This window comes from Pelobates fuscus, chromosome 2, assembly GCF_036172605.1.
Source record: "Pelobates fuscus isolate aPelFus1 chromosome 2, aPelFus1.pri, whole genome shotgun sequence".
NCBI lineage: Eukaryota > Metazoa > Chordata > Amphibia > Anura > Pelobatidae > Pelobates > Pelobates fuscus.
Window position 1 is genome coordinate 50,852,964 of NC_086318.1, and position 18,295 is coordinate 50,871,258.

The following is an 18,295-nucleotide window of genomic DNA, read 5'->3' on the forward strand; positions in this document are numbered from 1 at the left end:
AGCAGACCCTACAAACCAGGTAGCCGAAACCACAAAAGCACTCCCCTTACAACAGGTCAGCTACATAGCTACCCACACTTGGACGCTGTGGTCTACACAACGATACGCACCCCACGACTGGGTAACACGACCAAAGCGACCCTTGGATACTATAACCGGGGACGGGCTGCCGGAACCTAGTGGACTTTGGGTGCCTGCGGGGTATAACCCCATGCCTATGAAGAGGAACCATCTCAACAGCATGGACAACGCAAGTAACGCCGGCGGTCTTTCCTCCCCACACAAGAAATCAATGAAGGCACAAACCGCTGAACTCACCGCTGACAGCCTCACTAGGGGACACTCTGGCGGCACTCACTGCTACAGGGACATAACCGTTCGTAATGCCTCAGCCATACCTGAAACACATAGCGGTATTTACCACTCTGATGGCCCAATGTGCCGTGCTCTGCCTGGTGGTACCTTTTCGTATGGTACCTTTTCGTATCTTACCTTATCTTGCAATACTCTACCTTACCTTCTCTGTATAAATGTCTTGGCTAAGCTATTGGCTAGTTATAAATGTTTGACAACATGTCTGTTTCTCACATAATACTATTGTTTCAAAGCGACTACCTAATCCTAATAATATGACAGTAATGTTGTGGACCTAGCTTGACAATTCAATGATAACCCACTAAATATATTATGCATGTCTAGAATGTAACAAAACTTGATGTTTCATGTTAAAAAACAAAATGTGCTGTATCAACATGCCACTCATTGCTATGCCATGAATATGCCTGCAGCTGCTGTCGTGGCTCTGCATGCCTGTCTGTAAATTTTATGCACATGCAAAAATAAAGAATAAAAAAAAAAAAAAAAGAAACCTATAAAGAAAAGTCATAAAAATTGTATACTCCGCTTATATCTTGCCCAACAGACAATTTCTCATAGTGTCAGGAATAGCACACCCTAGGCTAGATATTACCAGTCCTTAGAGGTGGCCGGGCTTAAAGTAAAAAGGCAGAAATAGAATGGTCAAAAACAGAGCAAAGTCAAAGGTTCAGTGGCTCCACATATGCAAAATGTTTTCAAATGCTTGTTTCTCAAACCGTTTTGTGATTGGGTAGCTGCTGAGAGTGTTAGCTGATGCCTTCAGCCTATCAGGGGATGTGGAGGGGTCAGAGCTGACCAGCGTCGTAACAGAAGTCTTTGGAGATAAATTGTTTCTTTATGGTTTAACCCCTGGCACCATAACAACTTAATCAAGTTGTTATGGTGCCCAGATTGTTCCTTTATTGAAGCTTGGAGTATTAGGACCTGCATAGTTCTGCCCTTAATCAGTCTCCCTTAAACTTTACCCATATTTGTCAATCTACTTGTCCCACAACTGAAGATTCTTTTCAGTTTATTTGCACCCTGTTGAGGCCACTTACCACCGGCAGAAATGCCAGCTTTAGCTGTTTTCTCAGGTATTCATTTGCATGGTTTTGTGATGGTAACATCTGTCTGTCTACCAAATAACAGTATCCTATAACTGTTGGCAACATTCCATATTACAAACACAAAACAATACTAAAATCAAAGACCAAATGGAGGACTGGTGACATTATTGTATGAGTAACATTGTTTTTGATTCAGGGGAATGTAGACTCTGGCTGGTTCTGATGATCTTTTGCCTGAATGCACAGAGTAATTTAGCCAATTAATCATTCCTTCTATATGAATACTTTACAAAAAAATGTTTTTTTCCCACATTTCCCCCCGTATAATCTCCTCCGCTGAGAAGCTTGATAAGCAATGTTCCACGTAAGGGGTTAGTTACAAGTTGCTTTAATTATCAATCTGTGTGTGGTTATTCTCCCATATCTATTTTTAGTCTTTGAATGGAAATAGCTTTTAGAAGGTAACCTTTCCAAGCTCACATTTGAATGCTAGGCATGCATTTGTTTGCAGAATTATGTGACAATTTATTTGTGTGTGTGTGTGTGTGTGTGTGTATAGATGTCTATCTAAGTATGAGTGTGTGTGTGTGTGTGTGTGTGTGTGTATAGATGTCTATCTAAGTATGAGTGTGTGTGTGTGTGTGTGTATAGATGTCTATCTAAGTATGAGTGTGTGTGTGTGTGTGTGTGTGTATAGATGTCTATCTAAGTATGAGTGTGTGTGTGTGTGTATAGATGTCTATCTAAGTATGAGGTCTATGATTCAGTTCTCAAAAATGTTAATTAGTCCATATTTGCCCATATCCAATACCTTTTTAAAATGAATCTAACCAAAACACAAATTATATATTTGCATTAAATGAAAAAAACGCAAGTTTGGGTTTTCCACAAAACAAATGAAATTAAAGTTTAGAACTAGCACAGACTGTTTTCATTGTGTTCTAATTATGTAATTAATTACTATTCAGATTTATAGACCGAACACAGAGGAAATGAAGAAGAGATGATGAACACCTGATCTTTATAGAGAATGAGAAAAAACAAACAAATCCGAGCATTGTTTCATTTGGGTAGATTTCTTTATTCACTTTTTAGAACATGTCCTCTAGCGATTGGCACGTAGGAATTCAACCTTAGCCAATGGACATTCATCCCTGGTAGGAATGCCATGGACACCCATCCTGGACCTCCATGTCCTCAGTGACTGCATGGTTGATAAACATTTACTGTGCTTAACTTTTAAATCATGTTTTACATAACTAGAATTGTGTTTATATATTTAGATAGGCACATTACTTGTAGAGGTATAGCTACAAAGTTATTTTTATTTTAATTAAATTTTTTATGATTTCCAAAGTTGGAGCCCACATGTTAATAATTGCTACATACTCTGAGAACCATCAGGGGACGTGGTGGTGATCCATTTTCAATGTTCTCATTACAGAGAGTAACTTTTGCTAAAAGTGTAAATGAGGACATGAAATTGTGAGTGGTGATTCCTTAGGTTATAAATTGCTAACCTTAACTTGTCTAGATGCTCTGGATGTGTCTGTATTAGTCTCAGTGCAGTCAGTTGATTGGTTTGCCACTACCATTATGGATCCTGTAGTCATTTACAGCACCCAAGGTCTATACATTTTTCATTACATGCTGGTACCTCCATTAATTGTCAGTGCATCACTAACATACTAATTATATCTGTGTTTATTAATGCTTTTTTTCCTTTTTCTTTTATTGAGGGTGATGAAGAGGTCTATAGTATTTGTTCCAGGAGTACCTCGTGTTTTAATACAGCACTAAATCTATTGTGTAATTGCGTAGGAAGATGGTATTGGTCTCTATTTCTGTGATCAAACACCTAATCGTTTAGTTGTTCAAATGGTGAACAACTTCAACCTCCAGAACAAGACAAAGCTAAACTTCATCACCTCATTATTGATTCTGATTTTGAGTAATAACAGTAGATCTTAATTTTGTTTTATTTTACAACAGTGTGAGGTGAAGCTTGCTCCAAAACGTTCTCGACTGGAAAGCAGGACTGAGGAAGATGGAGAAGATGACTCAGACTGTGATGATGAGATGTCAGCCAAAGCCCGATACTTTGCATACGTAAAACAAGCCCTTTATTTTGTGACCGAAATGGAACGTTTTGCTCCTCCACGCAAACGCCCTCGTACTATTACCAAGAACTATCGGCTTGTGAGCTTGCGCTCTACAACCCCTGAGGAACTCTACCAGAGAAAGGTTTGCCCGTTTGTTTGGAGAAATACATGGCCAGTACCAAATCAAATCTGGAAGATTATTTAATTTCATTAGGACTCTTTAATTATTATTTTTTTTTTCTTCAGTTTCATTATGTCTCCTTGATACTTAGAACTGTAATTGAAATTCTAGTTTAAAATTCAGCTTAAAGATAAACAAAACTACAAACACTTTTTTTTTCTATATCCAACCTTGTGTTTCTAGACCTCTATTAACTTGTGAATTTGATATAAATAGTTGATTTCTGTTTGTTTACTTGCAGATTGACAATGAAGAGTACGGAGAGGCATTGTCTTTGGCCCACGCGTATGGGCTCGACACAGACCTAGTGTATCAAAGACAGTGGAGGAAGTCTGCAGTCAATGTAGCGACCATACAAGACTATCTGGTAAGGGCTGTTTTCAATGCCAAATTGAGCAGATGTAATCCTTTGAGTGTGCTAGAGACTATTTAACAGTTATTTGTATCAGAACATTAGACAGACACAACTAATGTAGTGTTCACACACCCAAACTAACACTTACATAGGTTTAGTAGTTGTACATACGTTTTATTTGTTTTACGTGGGCTGCAAGCCTAAATGTCCATAGCTGAAAACAACTTGTCTGTGCTATTAGCACCCATCGCTCTCAGCTTATCATTGCTACCTAAAATTGTAAATGAGTGTCTGCAGCAGAGGGACTGGACTTCAGATGCCAAGAGAGTCCTTATCTTTGTCAACTTACTCCAAAACCGTTTGACATAAACCCGAAAGCTGTGCCCCAAGACTCTTTGCCCCCATCACCACGATGATGAGCTGTTGTTAATATGTTGTTTAAAGTGCCCAAGCGTGCATGCGTTGTATTGCCTTGCTCAGCTGGTACCCGAACGGTCATGAGAGTTGCCTAGTAGATAATTAGATGTTATCATTCTAGACATGACAGTGATGGAGAGGGAAGATTATTTTATATTTACTTCTGCTTCTTTCTTCACGCAGTTACTTTTTAGATTCCCTTACTTGATCGGTTTAAGACTTGAAGGTGTCAGATTGCTACCTTTCAAGTGTTAACCCTGTGGTGTTATGAATCCTAGTCCCTCCCATCCCATTTGATCTAATCTCACTTAGCCTTTCTTTGCCATTGGTTAGCTTGTGAAAGTGTCATGAACATGAGGTAAAAAAAAAATGTTGCAATAAGTAAAACAAAGTGTTTGAGAGGTGAGTTAAATAGAGTTTCCCATGTGTTTTGAGTGTGAAAACTGAATTCAACAAATGAAAATACTCAGGTGGAAGAAGAATTGAACAGTGCCCCTATACAGTATATTCCTTTACAAGGCTAGGATATCCCGTGTGGAGGCACTTAATTTGTAGTAAAAAATATTTCTTCTCTTCTGTTACCCTGTGTGTAAAGAGAAATAAAGACTAGTTATTCTAATATAATGATAAAACATATATCCTGATAATTGTTTTCCTCCATAGTGCAGTGATTGCCTGGAAAATCATAGTGCAGCACTGAGCAGGCCGGTTTTATTTGGACATGGGTCTTAAATTTTTTTTATTCATCAGATAAATGTTTACTAGACAATAATAAAATAATTTTCATAGGAAGTGAATATGCTGACTGCCAATAAACTGCAATTAATGGTATATTAACAGCAATCTTGTAAAAAAAATAAAAATAAACAGACTGTCAGGAGCCAAATAAATGCTAGAACCACCATTTAATTCTATGTTTAGCTCATACTTTGGCCCACATATACACAATAATTAATTGTGAAATAGCAGAATTTACTGTTCACATATTGCTAAAATGCAGAATTCAGATTATATTAAATGATTCCAATGAATTATCACAGATTCAGGTTTTAATATATACAGTTGTCAAATAGAAAAAATAATTCTAGTTAACAAATGTTTTACTTTTAAAAACACATTATTTGAAACTCTGTTGTGGAAAATATGTCCGTTCTCAAACATCACTACGGAACCTTAGCCAACATTTTGATGATGCAGGGATCATGCAATTTACAACTCTTCAAACATTTTCGTCTGCCTCATTTCAGAATTATTTGCTTACCTTATGAAAATTACCAATGAGATCAAGAATGATCTCTGTGTTGGCAAAGATTCTGCTCCATTAACAAATGACCATATTAACAAATTAGGGAGATTATGGTTAGCTTTTCGGAAACATAGAATACCCATTTCTGTTTATTATTGTTCATTTTCCTCTAGATTGACCAAATTCAAACTCCCATTTATGCTTCAATGAGAAAAACAATTGCAATGGTCCGTCTCATTAGCACACAAATTGACAGATCCAAGGCGCTTCAAAATGCCTAAGCCTTTTCAGAGCCCACTTCTGTTCTCATGTTACTATTACTCACTGGGTGACCTAATCAACTCTTTTGTTTTTCAATACCACTTCAATGCAAACGACATCCAGATCTATCTTTTCTTCTGACCTCTCGCTCACACTTCTTAATCATATCACCAGTTGTTTCTCATCCATCTCTGAATAGAAGGCTGTACGCGTTGGGAAACTCGGTCTCTGGAAATCAGAACGTCTTGTCTTTCCACCCTCAAGGGCTCCTACATGACTATCACTATTCAGATCAGTAGCGTTACCATTAAACCTACAGCACAGACCTGCTGCCTAGTTGTCCTCTTTGATTACGACTTCTCTTTTTATTCCCCACATCCTGTCAATCTACAAATCCTGCCACTTCAATATCAAAAAAGTATAGTATGTGTTTGCCCCATCATAACATCTGATCCATCCAAAACACTTGTACACTTGACTACTGGATTGTGCTCCTCATTGGTCTTACTCAAGCTCCGATGCCTCCATTATGAAAAAATGAATTACTAAACCTCCTACTCCTCTCATACTTCACCTTTCTGCCAGTCTTTACACTGGCTTCCTACTTGTCCCTGGATTCAATTCAAAATCCTAGTTCTTCCCTATAAAGCACTTCTCTTACTTAATAATAATACATGTCTTATCTCTGCTATTCCGCTCTGCCATAATGTATGGCTGCACCATTTCTAGTGAATTCCATTTCACACTTTATTTGGGTCTCCTTGACTCTCCAATGAATTGTCCAATTGTCTAAGGGATCTTTAAAAAAAAAAAAAGCACCTTTCTAGGAAGGCATGTAAATTAACTGATTAACTTTTCTCCTCTGACACATTCCCCATGTTGTCACATACCATTTACAGACTTTATACATGGAGCATATAATTAACTGGGACAAAATTGACTCCTTTACTTATTTCTGTACCCAACTTCCTTTAGATTGTAAGCTTGTTTTAGCAGGGCTCTCATTACCACTTATTCTGTTCCAAAATGGCAGAATTCTGGTCTCAAACTCAAAAAAACAATTGTTTATCAGGCTATCATATACTTTTTATAGGCATATATTTGTTTACCTCGTTTGTCCGTCGCTGTCCAAGGGGGCCAAAAACACGTGATCAGGCAGACCCTCAATGTGGACTAAATGCTGATAACTGCACCACCCATGTTTTCAAGCAGTACTCGAAATACTCTCCACCAGAAAAATCTTTAAAGAAATGTCTTAAGCAAATGGAAAACTGAAGAAATTATATCACATATGATGACCTTGGTAATGAACTTCACTATTCGTTAAGTTTGCATAGAACTAATCTGTTACTCACTTTACTTTCCCAAACCACCTAACATCTGTCTCCCCCCTTCCCCCTTTAAAAATATATTTTTATATTATTGTTAATACAGTATATTTGTTCCTAATGAAATAAAGCTAGAGTCAGATTATTGATTTATACGGAACATGTGACTATTTTCTGTGAAATATGTTGCTGATTAGTTTAATGTAATGTACAGAAGATGACATCAACAACGTTGACGTAAAACCATGTACTTACGAGAAACCCATTGAAAACAGTAGAACTCGACAATGAGCACATTTCATCATGTTATCAAGGGATGTTATCAAGGGATTTCTTCATGTTATCAATTATTGATTTATACGGAACGTTTTAAAGCTCTTTGTTTATACTTCTGTTACTCCTTTTGATAGGTCACACCAATTAACTATTCATTGCAGAATCCTTTTGTAATTGGGGAGCAAAGTATAGAAGATGACATAACATACCGAGCTTCCTCACTACACCTCATGTACAATATGACTTTGCTGAATCTTTTGATTTGTAACTTGTGATTCTCTGTTTAACAAAACCACACAAATCTTTTCTTTTTATTCCCCTCCCCTGCTCGTTTGCCCAAAATTGAACACAACTGTCTGTTCATTTTACTTTAACAATGCTCCGTCTGTTTATTGTGGGCTAATGATGAAAGTGTAATTGGTTTATACAAAGGAACTTAGGAAAAATAATAGGTTTGCCAAATCTCTCAATGTACTGTCGAAGTGATTTGCTTCATCAAGTAGCAAACTTCAAAACAACCAGGTTACCATGGAAACAGCAACTTGTATAAAGTGTTCGAGCAAGTCATTCATTTTGGTCACTTCTGGAACTTGACTGATAATAGAAACAGATATATTCATGTTACAATAAATTATTTTATGTTTTTTTTTGTATCGTTGCATAGCACAGCCCAAAACCTGCTTCACTGCAAAGATAATGAAGTAAAAGTCAAAATAATTGTTTCGTTTTTAAATGCAAACAAATTGGAGAAGAACCCTGTATGGGTTCAAATCTGAATAGAAGATTTTTATTTAAAGGATGGTATTGCGTAGGATATAAAGGAAAAGTAAACCAAAATCAAATAAAGGGGTGAGTAGGAAGGAAGGAGAAGGTCTACATGGCATCATTTGTCTTAAGGTTAGGTATATTAAAGGGACAGTGTAGTAACCAAAACAAGTTTCGCTTAATGAAGCCGTTTTTGTGTACAGATCATGCCTCTGAAGTTTTGCTGCTCAAGTCACTGCCATTTAGGAGTGAAATCACTTTTGTTTCTGTTTATGCATCCCTGGTCACACCTCCCCTGTGACTGACACATACTGAATGAAAACAAAGTGGTTTAATTGTCAATCAGATCTAACTAACTTTAAAATGTTTATCCTCTGCTCTTCCAAATAACTGTTTAACTACTTACACACAGGAAGCCCCTGCAGGGTCTAACAGGCTATTAAGAGAGCAGGATACATTCTATATTAAACAGAATAGGCAATAAAGGAAGTGTAAACATTAGATGACTCTTTACAGGAAGTGCTTTGGAAGGCTGTGCAAGTTACGTGCAGGGAGGTGTGCCTAGGGCAAAGTGATTGGCAAAGTGATTTAACTCCTAAATGGCCATGAATTGAGCAGTGAGACTGCAGGGGCATGATCTATAAACCAAAAATTATTTAGCTAAATTTGTTTTAGTGAATAGGATGTCCATTTAAGTGAAAACCAATAACAAATGCAAATGCTTTACTGAAGCAGTTACCTTTTGAAAGGTGAGGTTCGTTTGGTGTTCTGTGGTCCACAAAGACATGTTTTCTGTTATTATTCCAGTATTTTGCACGTACCCAGGGAAAACCAGCGTGCATCCTGCAGCCAGTGCAAAGCAAGTGTCCTCCATACTGTTAGCACCAATTTGGACAGAGTATACTCAGGAGAATATTTTTTTTTTTGAGGTTTACAGTAAAATCCATAGCTCTAGTGGCATGGGCATAGTAAAAAAAATAATAAATTGACAGGATACTTCATAGTTGCTGCACCTCCACCATATGCGAAAATAATTTATCTTGGAACTCCACAAAGTCCTTTTTATGCATGTGGTATAATGGTACAGAGATGGCGTACTATCTTGGAAGAGTTTTGTAGGATTGCTCTTGTAAGTTACTCCGGTTTGAGTATTTCTCCAACCTCCCTCTCAGGTATACTTTAGGGTACGTCAGACCGAGAATGCAACCAACCTGTGTTGGTGCAGGTTGGAAATTCTATTTGAATGCAACTGGTAAATTTGAAGTCATACCATTTTTGAATCAAGGAATGGTGTGCAAAGGTGCTATCTTGGAGGTCTGCGAGTAAAACAAAGGGAATCAATGTATTATCTTGGTATAGCCGATGGTACAGTTGAAAGCCTGCAATATATATATATATATAAAATTAAGGCTGGGCCTGTAGTTGTGGGAGGGGCTTGGTTCCCCTTTATAAGGGCATCCAACCCTCTCCCACTTCACTATGGTTGGTCTGGCGAGTTGCAGGCTGATGAGACTGTCTGGTTCAGTACAGAACCATCTACGTCCAGTTCAAAGGTCATCAACACAAACTGCCTAAACTCCAAACAAGCTGGTCTTGGACTAGTGTGGCCCACACAAGTATTTGTTTGCCTCACTCTAGTGAACAGCCGTCTCACTAGAAGCTCAGAGGGCACTGTCTACGTCAAGCCCAGCCTTGGCTACTATAACTGTTGTTTTTGCGACAAAACCGTAAGTTTGTTTGTTCAACTTTTCGGATATGGCAAAGTTTACTAGTAACGCAAATTCAGCTTATTTCATTCATAATGAATAATAACTTGGGTTAATTACCCAAGTAATATTGAGGTATTGTAGAATATATATATATTTTGTATGGTACACATCTTTTTGCCCTCTTTATTACATGCCTACTGCATTGTCGGTTCCAGCACTCCACAACCGACTGTTGCTTTTGACTAAGATGTGTATTGCTAATTATGTGTTATCTTACCATTACGGCAATATTGCCCCGACCACAAATTTAAGGCTGGGCCTGTAGTTGTTGGAGGGGCTTGGTTCCCCTTTATAAGGGCATCCAATCCTCTCCCACTTCACTATGGTTGGTCGGGCAAGTTACCCCTCCCACCACTCCCTTTATTCACATTACCCTCTAAGGTGGGCCCACTTTATTAAAGGCCTACTGGATTGTCGGTTCCGGCACACCACAACTGACTGGTGCTATTGACTATGATGTGTATTGCTAATTATGTGTTATCTAACCATCACGGCTATATTGCCCCGACCACAAATATATGTATAAATATATATTTAAATTCTTTATTTTTTCTAGTGCACGTGATAACAGGCAAGCTTGCAATACCACATCAGTAATAGCAAGCAATTCAAAAACATATATAATAAAGATTGGCATGGTGTCAGAAACATTGGCACATTTTTTAAGGATACGATCACATAATGAAGGGCTGACGTGACCAGGAGATAGTCTACTAGGTCTCAAATATAACTAGGAATAATATCTAGACATTAGAGGTGAGAGAGTGAAGCCTAGTATATCAGGCTAGGTATACATGTCTGATCATATTGCAAGAGATATTCTCATAAACAATTAAAGCCCTCCAGGCATGAGAGACAAGGAAGGTAATTAATGGTAGATAATTAAACGTTTCATGGAATAAGACTGAGTAAGATTAAGTAATAATGATAACAAGATGGCTAACATGTCAGTCGCATGGTAAGGTAGATGTATAGACAAGTCAGGTTAACCGTACTGACATTATGGAGCATAAGAAAGCAAACGTAGCCTAAGGGGGACATTTCCAATGTGCCACTTTGTATATAAACAAGACCTGAAATTTCAGTGTTATTCTCTTAGGGAGCACCCCATTATAGTAGCTGTGCATACTCTAATGTGAGGGCAGAAGGTGTGTGTGAACCAGCAGGATCAAAAAGATAAATTAAAATAATTAAAAAGAAATAGTTGTCTGGGATGTAAAAAAAAAACAATTCTGCTGATGTGAAAAAAATAAATAAACAAGAGGAGATAAAATAATGACCATGAGTCCCAGAGAGTCCCTCCGCACCTTCTTCAATATCCCACACCCACCGAGAGGTAGAGTGCAGTACGGCCTTCTGTAGGAGATCATGCAGGTACTTGCAGCCAGTGGTAGTTCGACTGTGAGAAGAGCGGCCGTCTTTCCCCAGCTCCATCGGCCGTGGGAATCCTCCTCAGGCTTCCAGTGTCGAAATCGCTTGGTAAGGGTATCGAGCTGTTCACCAGGGCATCCCCAGTTTGGGTAGCACCTTGTGGCGTCGATCCCTGTTTTCCACTGATTTTTTTCCCGGTTATTAGCAGCTTAAGCGGGAGCCCCTGTATAATGCGACTAATAAGTTTGCTGGTCAAACTCCGCCCCCCAAAAAAATTATTTTAGTAGACCATGAAGTTGATTCATGTTTATTGTTTTAGGGTACTATACTGTGCTTTTAAGATAAATGTCATATGTTGCATGTATATCTAGCCCCATTATACAATATTCTACCGTAGCAATGCTAGAGACTCCAAAGCCAGAGACTTTTTAATAAAAGAGTTTCTTTTTTATTTTATACAGAGCAAGATTAAAAAGCGATCCTGGGTCCTACATGAGTGTTTAGAACGAGTTCCAGAGAATGTTGATGCTGCTAAAGAGCTGCTAATGTTCGGATTGAAAGGCACAGACCTCGAGGCTCTCGTGGCCATTGGGAACGGTGAAGATGGTGGAAGGTTGGTCAAGATTTCACATCACCTATACACAATAGACTTCGAGCTGTCATTTTCTGCGCTTTACATCTTCTTGGTGACTTCATATCCCAAACTATTCATCATGTTTTATTTCAGGTGCTCCACATGCATTTCGAGTACAATTTTTGACAAATCTCAGGAGTAAAAGCACAAACCTGGGGCTTGCAGCTTCTCTCGTAGATTAGCATATTCCTACACAGTTGCAGACAGTTCACTTGTGAAATCCTATCTACTGATTAATGATCTAGAGAGCAAGACAGCACAGTGAAGTGCCTTATTCCTTAACATGTTAATGCATGCATAAATTAATTTACCAATCTTCAATCTTTCCTATTGTAATTATCCTTTTGCTATCTAATTGTTATGGTAATTAGCACACATCGGTAAAATGTTGTGTAAAAATATACTGTCTCTTGAGCTTTCCGATTCGAAGCCGCACGTTATTATTACAGCGGGCATTTCCCCGTTATGATCTGCGCTGCAACAACTTCACAACAACCACTTTATATGTGGGTTTTATTATCGATGTTGCTGTACTTTATCTGAAATAGCCGTGTCCAGGTGAGAAAGTTAAGTGTTATTTCTGTTGAAAGGCTATGACTCTAATATTTTTTCGTGCTGATGATATATTTATTAAAGCACCTTTTTTTGCCAGGGAGGTGCTATAAATAATTTGGATAGATTTGTGTGGCTTGCCATTCAGTGCACATAACAAAATACAATACAGGAGTCAAAGGCCTCATCAGCATAAATTAAATATTATTACTAATGTTAAGATAAATCACAAAAGAGAAATTATACCGATATGTTATGTATATACCTGTATAGTTAATGTGTGTGCATATTTAGATACATAATTATTAATCGTTGGACTGAAGGGCCGACTAGCTTATAAAACTTGATAATGACCTAGGTACAGGTCAAAACGTTGCAGATCCAATAAAAACTGCCTTGAACTTATCACAGTGAGTGCCTGAGATTTTTTCATTTATGTAGCTTATGAATGTCTTTATGAACCCACTGCTTTAGGTGTATTTATTTTCTTTTATACTATGTGTTTTATGTTAGGATTCCTTTAACCTTGTTGTATCACTGGTACACACGTCACAGCCTGCCCAAGTTCGGTAGGTGCCCCTCTTTACCGATATGCTAGAAGAGGAGCTGGGCAGTAAAAATGGCACTGTGCGATTGTGAATTTATAAATACGGTATTTATATTGTTTGTATTTTTATATGTTCCAACAAAAACCAGCGCATTGCAAGGAATCTCTAAGGAATTATTCAAACAACTTGTTGAGTCTGTGCCATAAACTGTTCAGGGGCAAAATAAGCTCCTACCCAATATGTCTGTGTATATATGTTTGTATACATATAAACATAATATGTGCTTTCATTGTGATAACCATGAGCAATTTCTTAATTACCCAAAATAATGAGGTTTATATTTTGTTTATATTTTTGTGCTGTTTCACCACCGTTATTTAGAATGTTTTACACATTTTTATACACTATTAGTTATTTTCCAATGTTTTGTTAAAGGAAGCAGAAGTGTTTATAAAAAAAAAAAAAAAAAAACCTGTGAATTTTATGTACAGACAGCAATGAATCAGTGCCTGACAGGTCTGCATCTGTGAACCATCCTTGTTTAGCACGTCACGTGTGTATCCATTTAGGCATGCAGATTTTATGAGCAACTCCTGGTGGTCTGGACATGCCCCTAAAAGGTGTAATAACGCTGCATAATAACGGTGTATAAGCTCTTACTGGTTATATCTTGTGTGACAGATTCATTTTACCTGGAGATGTGGATATTGATGAAATTCCATATGAGGAGTTTTTGACACCAGAGGAAGAAGCAGAAACGAGACAAGAGAGAGAGGCCCAAAAACGCAGAGATCTTCTGAAGTTGGTCGCTTTTCAGAAGTGAGAAAACAGGATTTGAATAAGTGATAATAATAACCATGATTATTTAGGAAAAGTAAATTTTGCTTCTTGGTAGTTTCAAAGTACATCTAGAGTGCTAGATGTTAGAATTTTCTATCTGAATAATACTCATTTAACCACTGTGTTAAGAAAGGCTAAGCTGACCTTGCTAGGAATCAGACATGTGATTCTGAAATCCTCTCTAGACAAATGTATCTTACAGACTAATTACTTTTCCTCTGATAAATGTTTTACCAATGCTATGGAAGGCTTTAGAGCATCAGTGTCAAATTACTTACCTGGGGGCCATTTGCGATACCCCTAATACTTTAATAGGGCCTAGGGTCACCCACCCAGGAATGCAGAGAATGTTTGAGTCCCGGGCTGGTGGCCAGATCTGGGATCATGTCCTTCTTTGCTGTGTTTAAAGCGGCACTGTCATGGCGCATCTATTTTTATTTAGCCCCCCTCCCGACTACACTACATCTAATTGCCCCACCTGTTACCCCCAAATGCCCCTAGGTCCCCCATAATGCCTTTTTAAAAAAACATTATTTTGTGACCGGACCTAGGTCCTGGGCGCTGCCAACTTAGTGTGGGCAGATGAAGGCCCTGTAGGACACGTCATCTGCCCACACTAGATAGCGCTGTGAAAGTCCTGCACATGCCCAGTTAAACACTTAGGTATTCGGACAGGAATTTCATCCATTCATTCGTCAGACGGGTAAATGATTACAAATTTCAAATGAATGAACAAAAACCTCTTCGTTCATTCATTTGGTTTATTACAAGGAGGGAGCCACTGGCTTGCGGCTCCCTCCTTGTAATATGTGAAAATAAAGCACCAGGGAGCAGTGCTCCCCACATCGTCCTAATTCCCCCCATACTCCCCTGTCATTCTTTGAGGGTCAATATGAGCCCCATATTATCATAAGGGAGATTAAAATCTTCTGACTGCCCCTACTCGCTATCCAGTGAGTAGGGGCATATCTACTAAACAGTAAGCATCCAGTGGCTGCTCACTTAAAAAAAAAAAAAAAAAGCCCCCCACTCCCCGAATCAAATAAAGGGGGATCTAGCACAGGGCCGGGACAGGGGGGGGGGGAGACAATAGGTCCCCCCCCTTTTCATAGGGCCCCCACCCGCCGCTCATGGGTGGGGCCTGGGGGGAGACAATAGGTGATACTTAGGGCACCCACACAGAGAGGAAAGATGATCACTAATTATAATTATTACAATGATAAAAGATTAATCCTACCTATGTTGCTCCTCCACATCCACCTGAAAGTGCTACTTTAACATCTCCTTTTTATTACACAGCTTAACACTAGAACAAAAGGAGTTATGCAGATGCAGACTTAAGCTATTAACATATCTTGATCGATTGTCAACGTATGAGGTGAGTAGACTAATGAATTTCCTAGTATTAAACCTCTTCAATTTGTATTCTTTGTGTTTTCTAACAAAACGTTGCTATACCTAGAAACTCTCCTGATCTGACCTGCTAGTGATGACTGATGATGAGCCGGTTTCCCATACTCAAATTCATGACTTTTTTTTCTGATTGTGGCATATAGTTTGAATGAAAAAAAAACCTATATGTTTTGTTAATAAGTAAAGAAAGCGATAAATGAATAATGTTTCAATAGACAATTTACTGAGTAGTATGCCAATGCTTTCTTTCTTTTTTACTTTTCCCCAACATTCTAATTTTCCCGACAACAGTAACAAGTCATTATTGCAAAAACAATTTGATTGTAGATTTAACTGTCCGAGCACTGTATGTCGCTGCTCCCTTCAGCATGTATTTAATCCCTCCCCAGCAGTCAGGGTGTTAATATGCCATGTCTGGCGAGCTGCTGATAAATGGATTTAAATCATCCATTCGTAATCTGTGCAATTACCATATTTTGAAGGAATCTTAAGACATCTGTTTCTTTGTCCTAAAGGAAATCCTTGGGGGACCTCACGCCGCCGAAGAGAGATATGATGCCGAATTCTTCAAGAAGTTTAGAAACCAAAATATTGTGCTGTCAGCGAGAACATATGCTCGGGTAATGTTACAAAGTCAGAACAATAAAGACTCAAATTAATTCCTCTTCAAGTGGGGAGCCTTTCCCCTCTATTATCATTTATAATCTGATGCAGTTAGTTAACTCCTCGCTAATATCCAGTGTGCTCTGAACTATGTGCGGCAAGATGATACTGTCAATGCTAATTCACAATTAAGTAATCCCTGCTAACTAGATAGAAAGTATCTTAATGCTGGGCACGGTGACAAATGTTGTTTCCCATCTGCCATTGTTTTGATTCTCGCTCTCTTTTATTTTCTAAATTCCGCTATCAATTGAGGGGCCGTATACAATAATTTAGCAGCATTTCATACTCTGTTACTTAAGGAAACGTTTGCAAACTTAGCGGCACAAGTACAGATTGATGTTTATACAATTATGGATTTACATGGATAGAGCGTTGTGTACATTAATGATCATTCATTGCAAGGAACCATATGTTGACATAATTATAACACATGCACCCTGATTATTAAGGTAATATAAATGGCCATCGTAACTATATATTGCCTAAAAGCTTCCAGCAAAGACATAAAATAGAAGGGGCTGAGACGAAATGCATACAAGCCTTCCTTGAACTCTTCTTTATTTATGTGCCATCTGGCAAAACAGCTACTGTATACTTAAATGTGTCCTTGCTCGTACATACAAAGTTGCCCCATTAGAAGTGGTCCCAATAGATATATATATATATATTTGAAGAGAATCTCTTTGAGCAGATTAAAAAGTAAGCATTTGCAGCTGACATGTTGTCTTCTGTAATGACCAGTTTAATGAATAAACCTCATTGTGTGGTAGACACCATTTTTCTCCAAACAACATTATAAATAATGTGTGCTTTTGTAAGTGAATGTATATTTAAAGTCCAGTGGCTCCTAAATCATTCCATGATCCAATTTAGAACACACCTTACTTATCCCTTTATCCCAAACATGTCATAATATAATGGCTTCATGCAATCGCTTGCCATCATTTTTAAAGGGATTAAGGCTGATCTATTCTATTTAATGCCTATTAAGTTGAGAAGGATGTTATCTTCTCACATTTTGTCTGATATGTTTGTATGTGCAAATATCCTCAAACTCAAACCGGAATCCTAATGAATTCCTACCATGGGAAGTCTGGATACAGGAATTGTCAAACATCATGCCAAAGTCATTAACGTGGATAGTGACCGTGAAGTGTCATCCCTAGTCAAGTAGAAGCAGACCGTGCGCCGGCGAATACATATAGTGTCTCTGAAAGCATAAATGATAAATGAACTGATTGACTTGCTGGAAAAATGACTGCAATTGCCTTGAGCTACTCCTTTTTTGGCACGCTTCGCTCTGTGTTACTGTTGCGTGTGCCAGTGATATATTTAATTTAGTTAAGAGGCGAACATAACACTTTTTTGTGTGATGGGAAGCATTAAATATTCTTTGACAGGGTAAATGTGTTTTTCCTGTACAGATTTAACATGGAGGCTGTACATATAATAGGTCCGATAATGCTGCTATCTGACACGTCCGCACATTGCTGTTCTAAATTCAGTGTTTTATAGTCCTGACATATGTATATGGAGGTCCCATAAAGTGGCGCATTCCATGTACACACTCCAGAAAGCTGTATATTCTGATATACCGGTAGTCTATATACAGGCTCCATAAAGCTGTATATTCTGATATAGTCTATATACAGGCTCCATAAAGCTGTATATTCTGATATAGTCTATATACAGGCTCCATAAAGCTGTATACTATGATATAGTCTATATACAGGCCCCATAAAGCTGTATACTATGATATAATCTATATACAGGCTCCATAAAGCTGTATATTCTGATATAGTCTATATACAGGCTCCATAAAGCTGTATACTATGATATAGTCTATATACAGGCTCCATAAAGCTGTATACTATGATATAGTCTATATACAGGCTCCATAAAGCTGTATACTATGATATAGTCTATATACGGGCTCCATAAAGCTGTATGCTCTGATATAGTCTATATACAGGCTCCATAAAGCTGTATACTATGATATAGTCTATATACAGGCTCCATAAAGCTGTATACTATGATATAGTCTATATACAGGCTCCATAAAGCTGTATACTATGATATAGTCTATATACAGGCTCCATAAAGCTGTATATTCTGATATAGTCTATATACAGGCTCCATAAAGC

The 18,295-nt window shown here is 38.1% G+C and overlaps 1 protein-coding gene across 1 annotated transcript in view; it reads left to right on the forward strand.

Annotated features, from left to right (window-relative positions):
• The window catches only part of NBAS (NBAS subunit of NRZ tethering complex), a 676,063-nt gene that overhangs the window by 112,103 nt on the left and 545,665 nt on the right, over positions 1–18,295 (forward strand). Inside the window, exons 15-20 of the mRNA XM_063442147.1 lie at positions 3,420–3,671; positions 3,952–4,077; positions 11,960–12,111; positions 13,914–14,051; positions 15,372–15,450; positions 16,001–16,105. Of these exons, the coding sequence (XP_063298217.1) occupies positions 3,420–3,671; positions 3,952–4,077; positions 11,960–12,111; positions 13,914–14,051; positions 15,372–15,450; positions 16,001–16,105 (852 nt within the window). The remainder of the gene's footprint in view (positions 1–3,419; positions 3,672–3,951; positions 4,078–11,959; positions 12,112–13,913; positions 14,052–15,371; positions 15,451–16,000; positions 16,106–18,295) is intronic.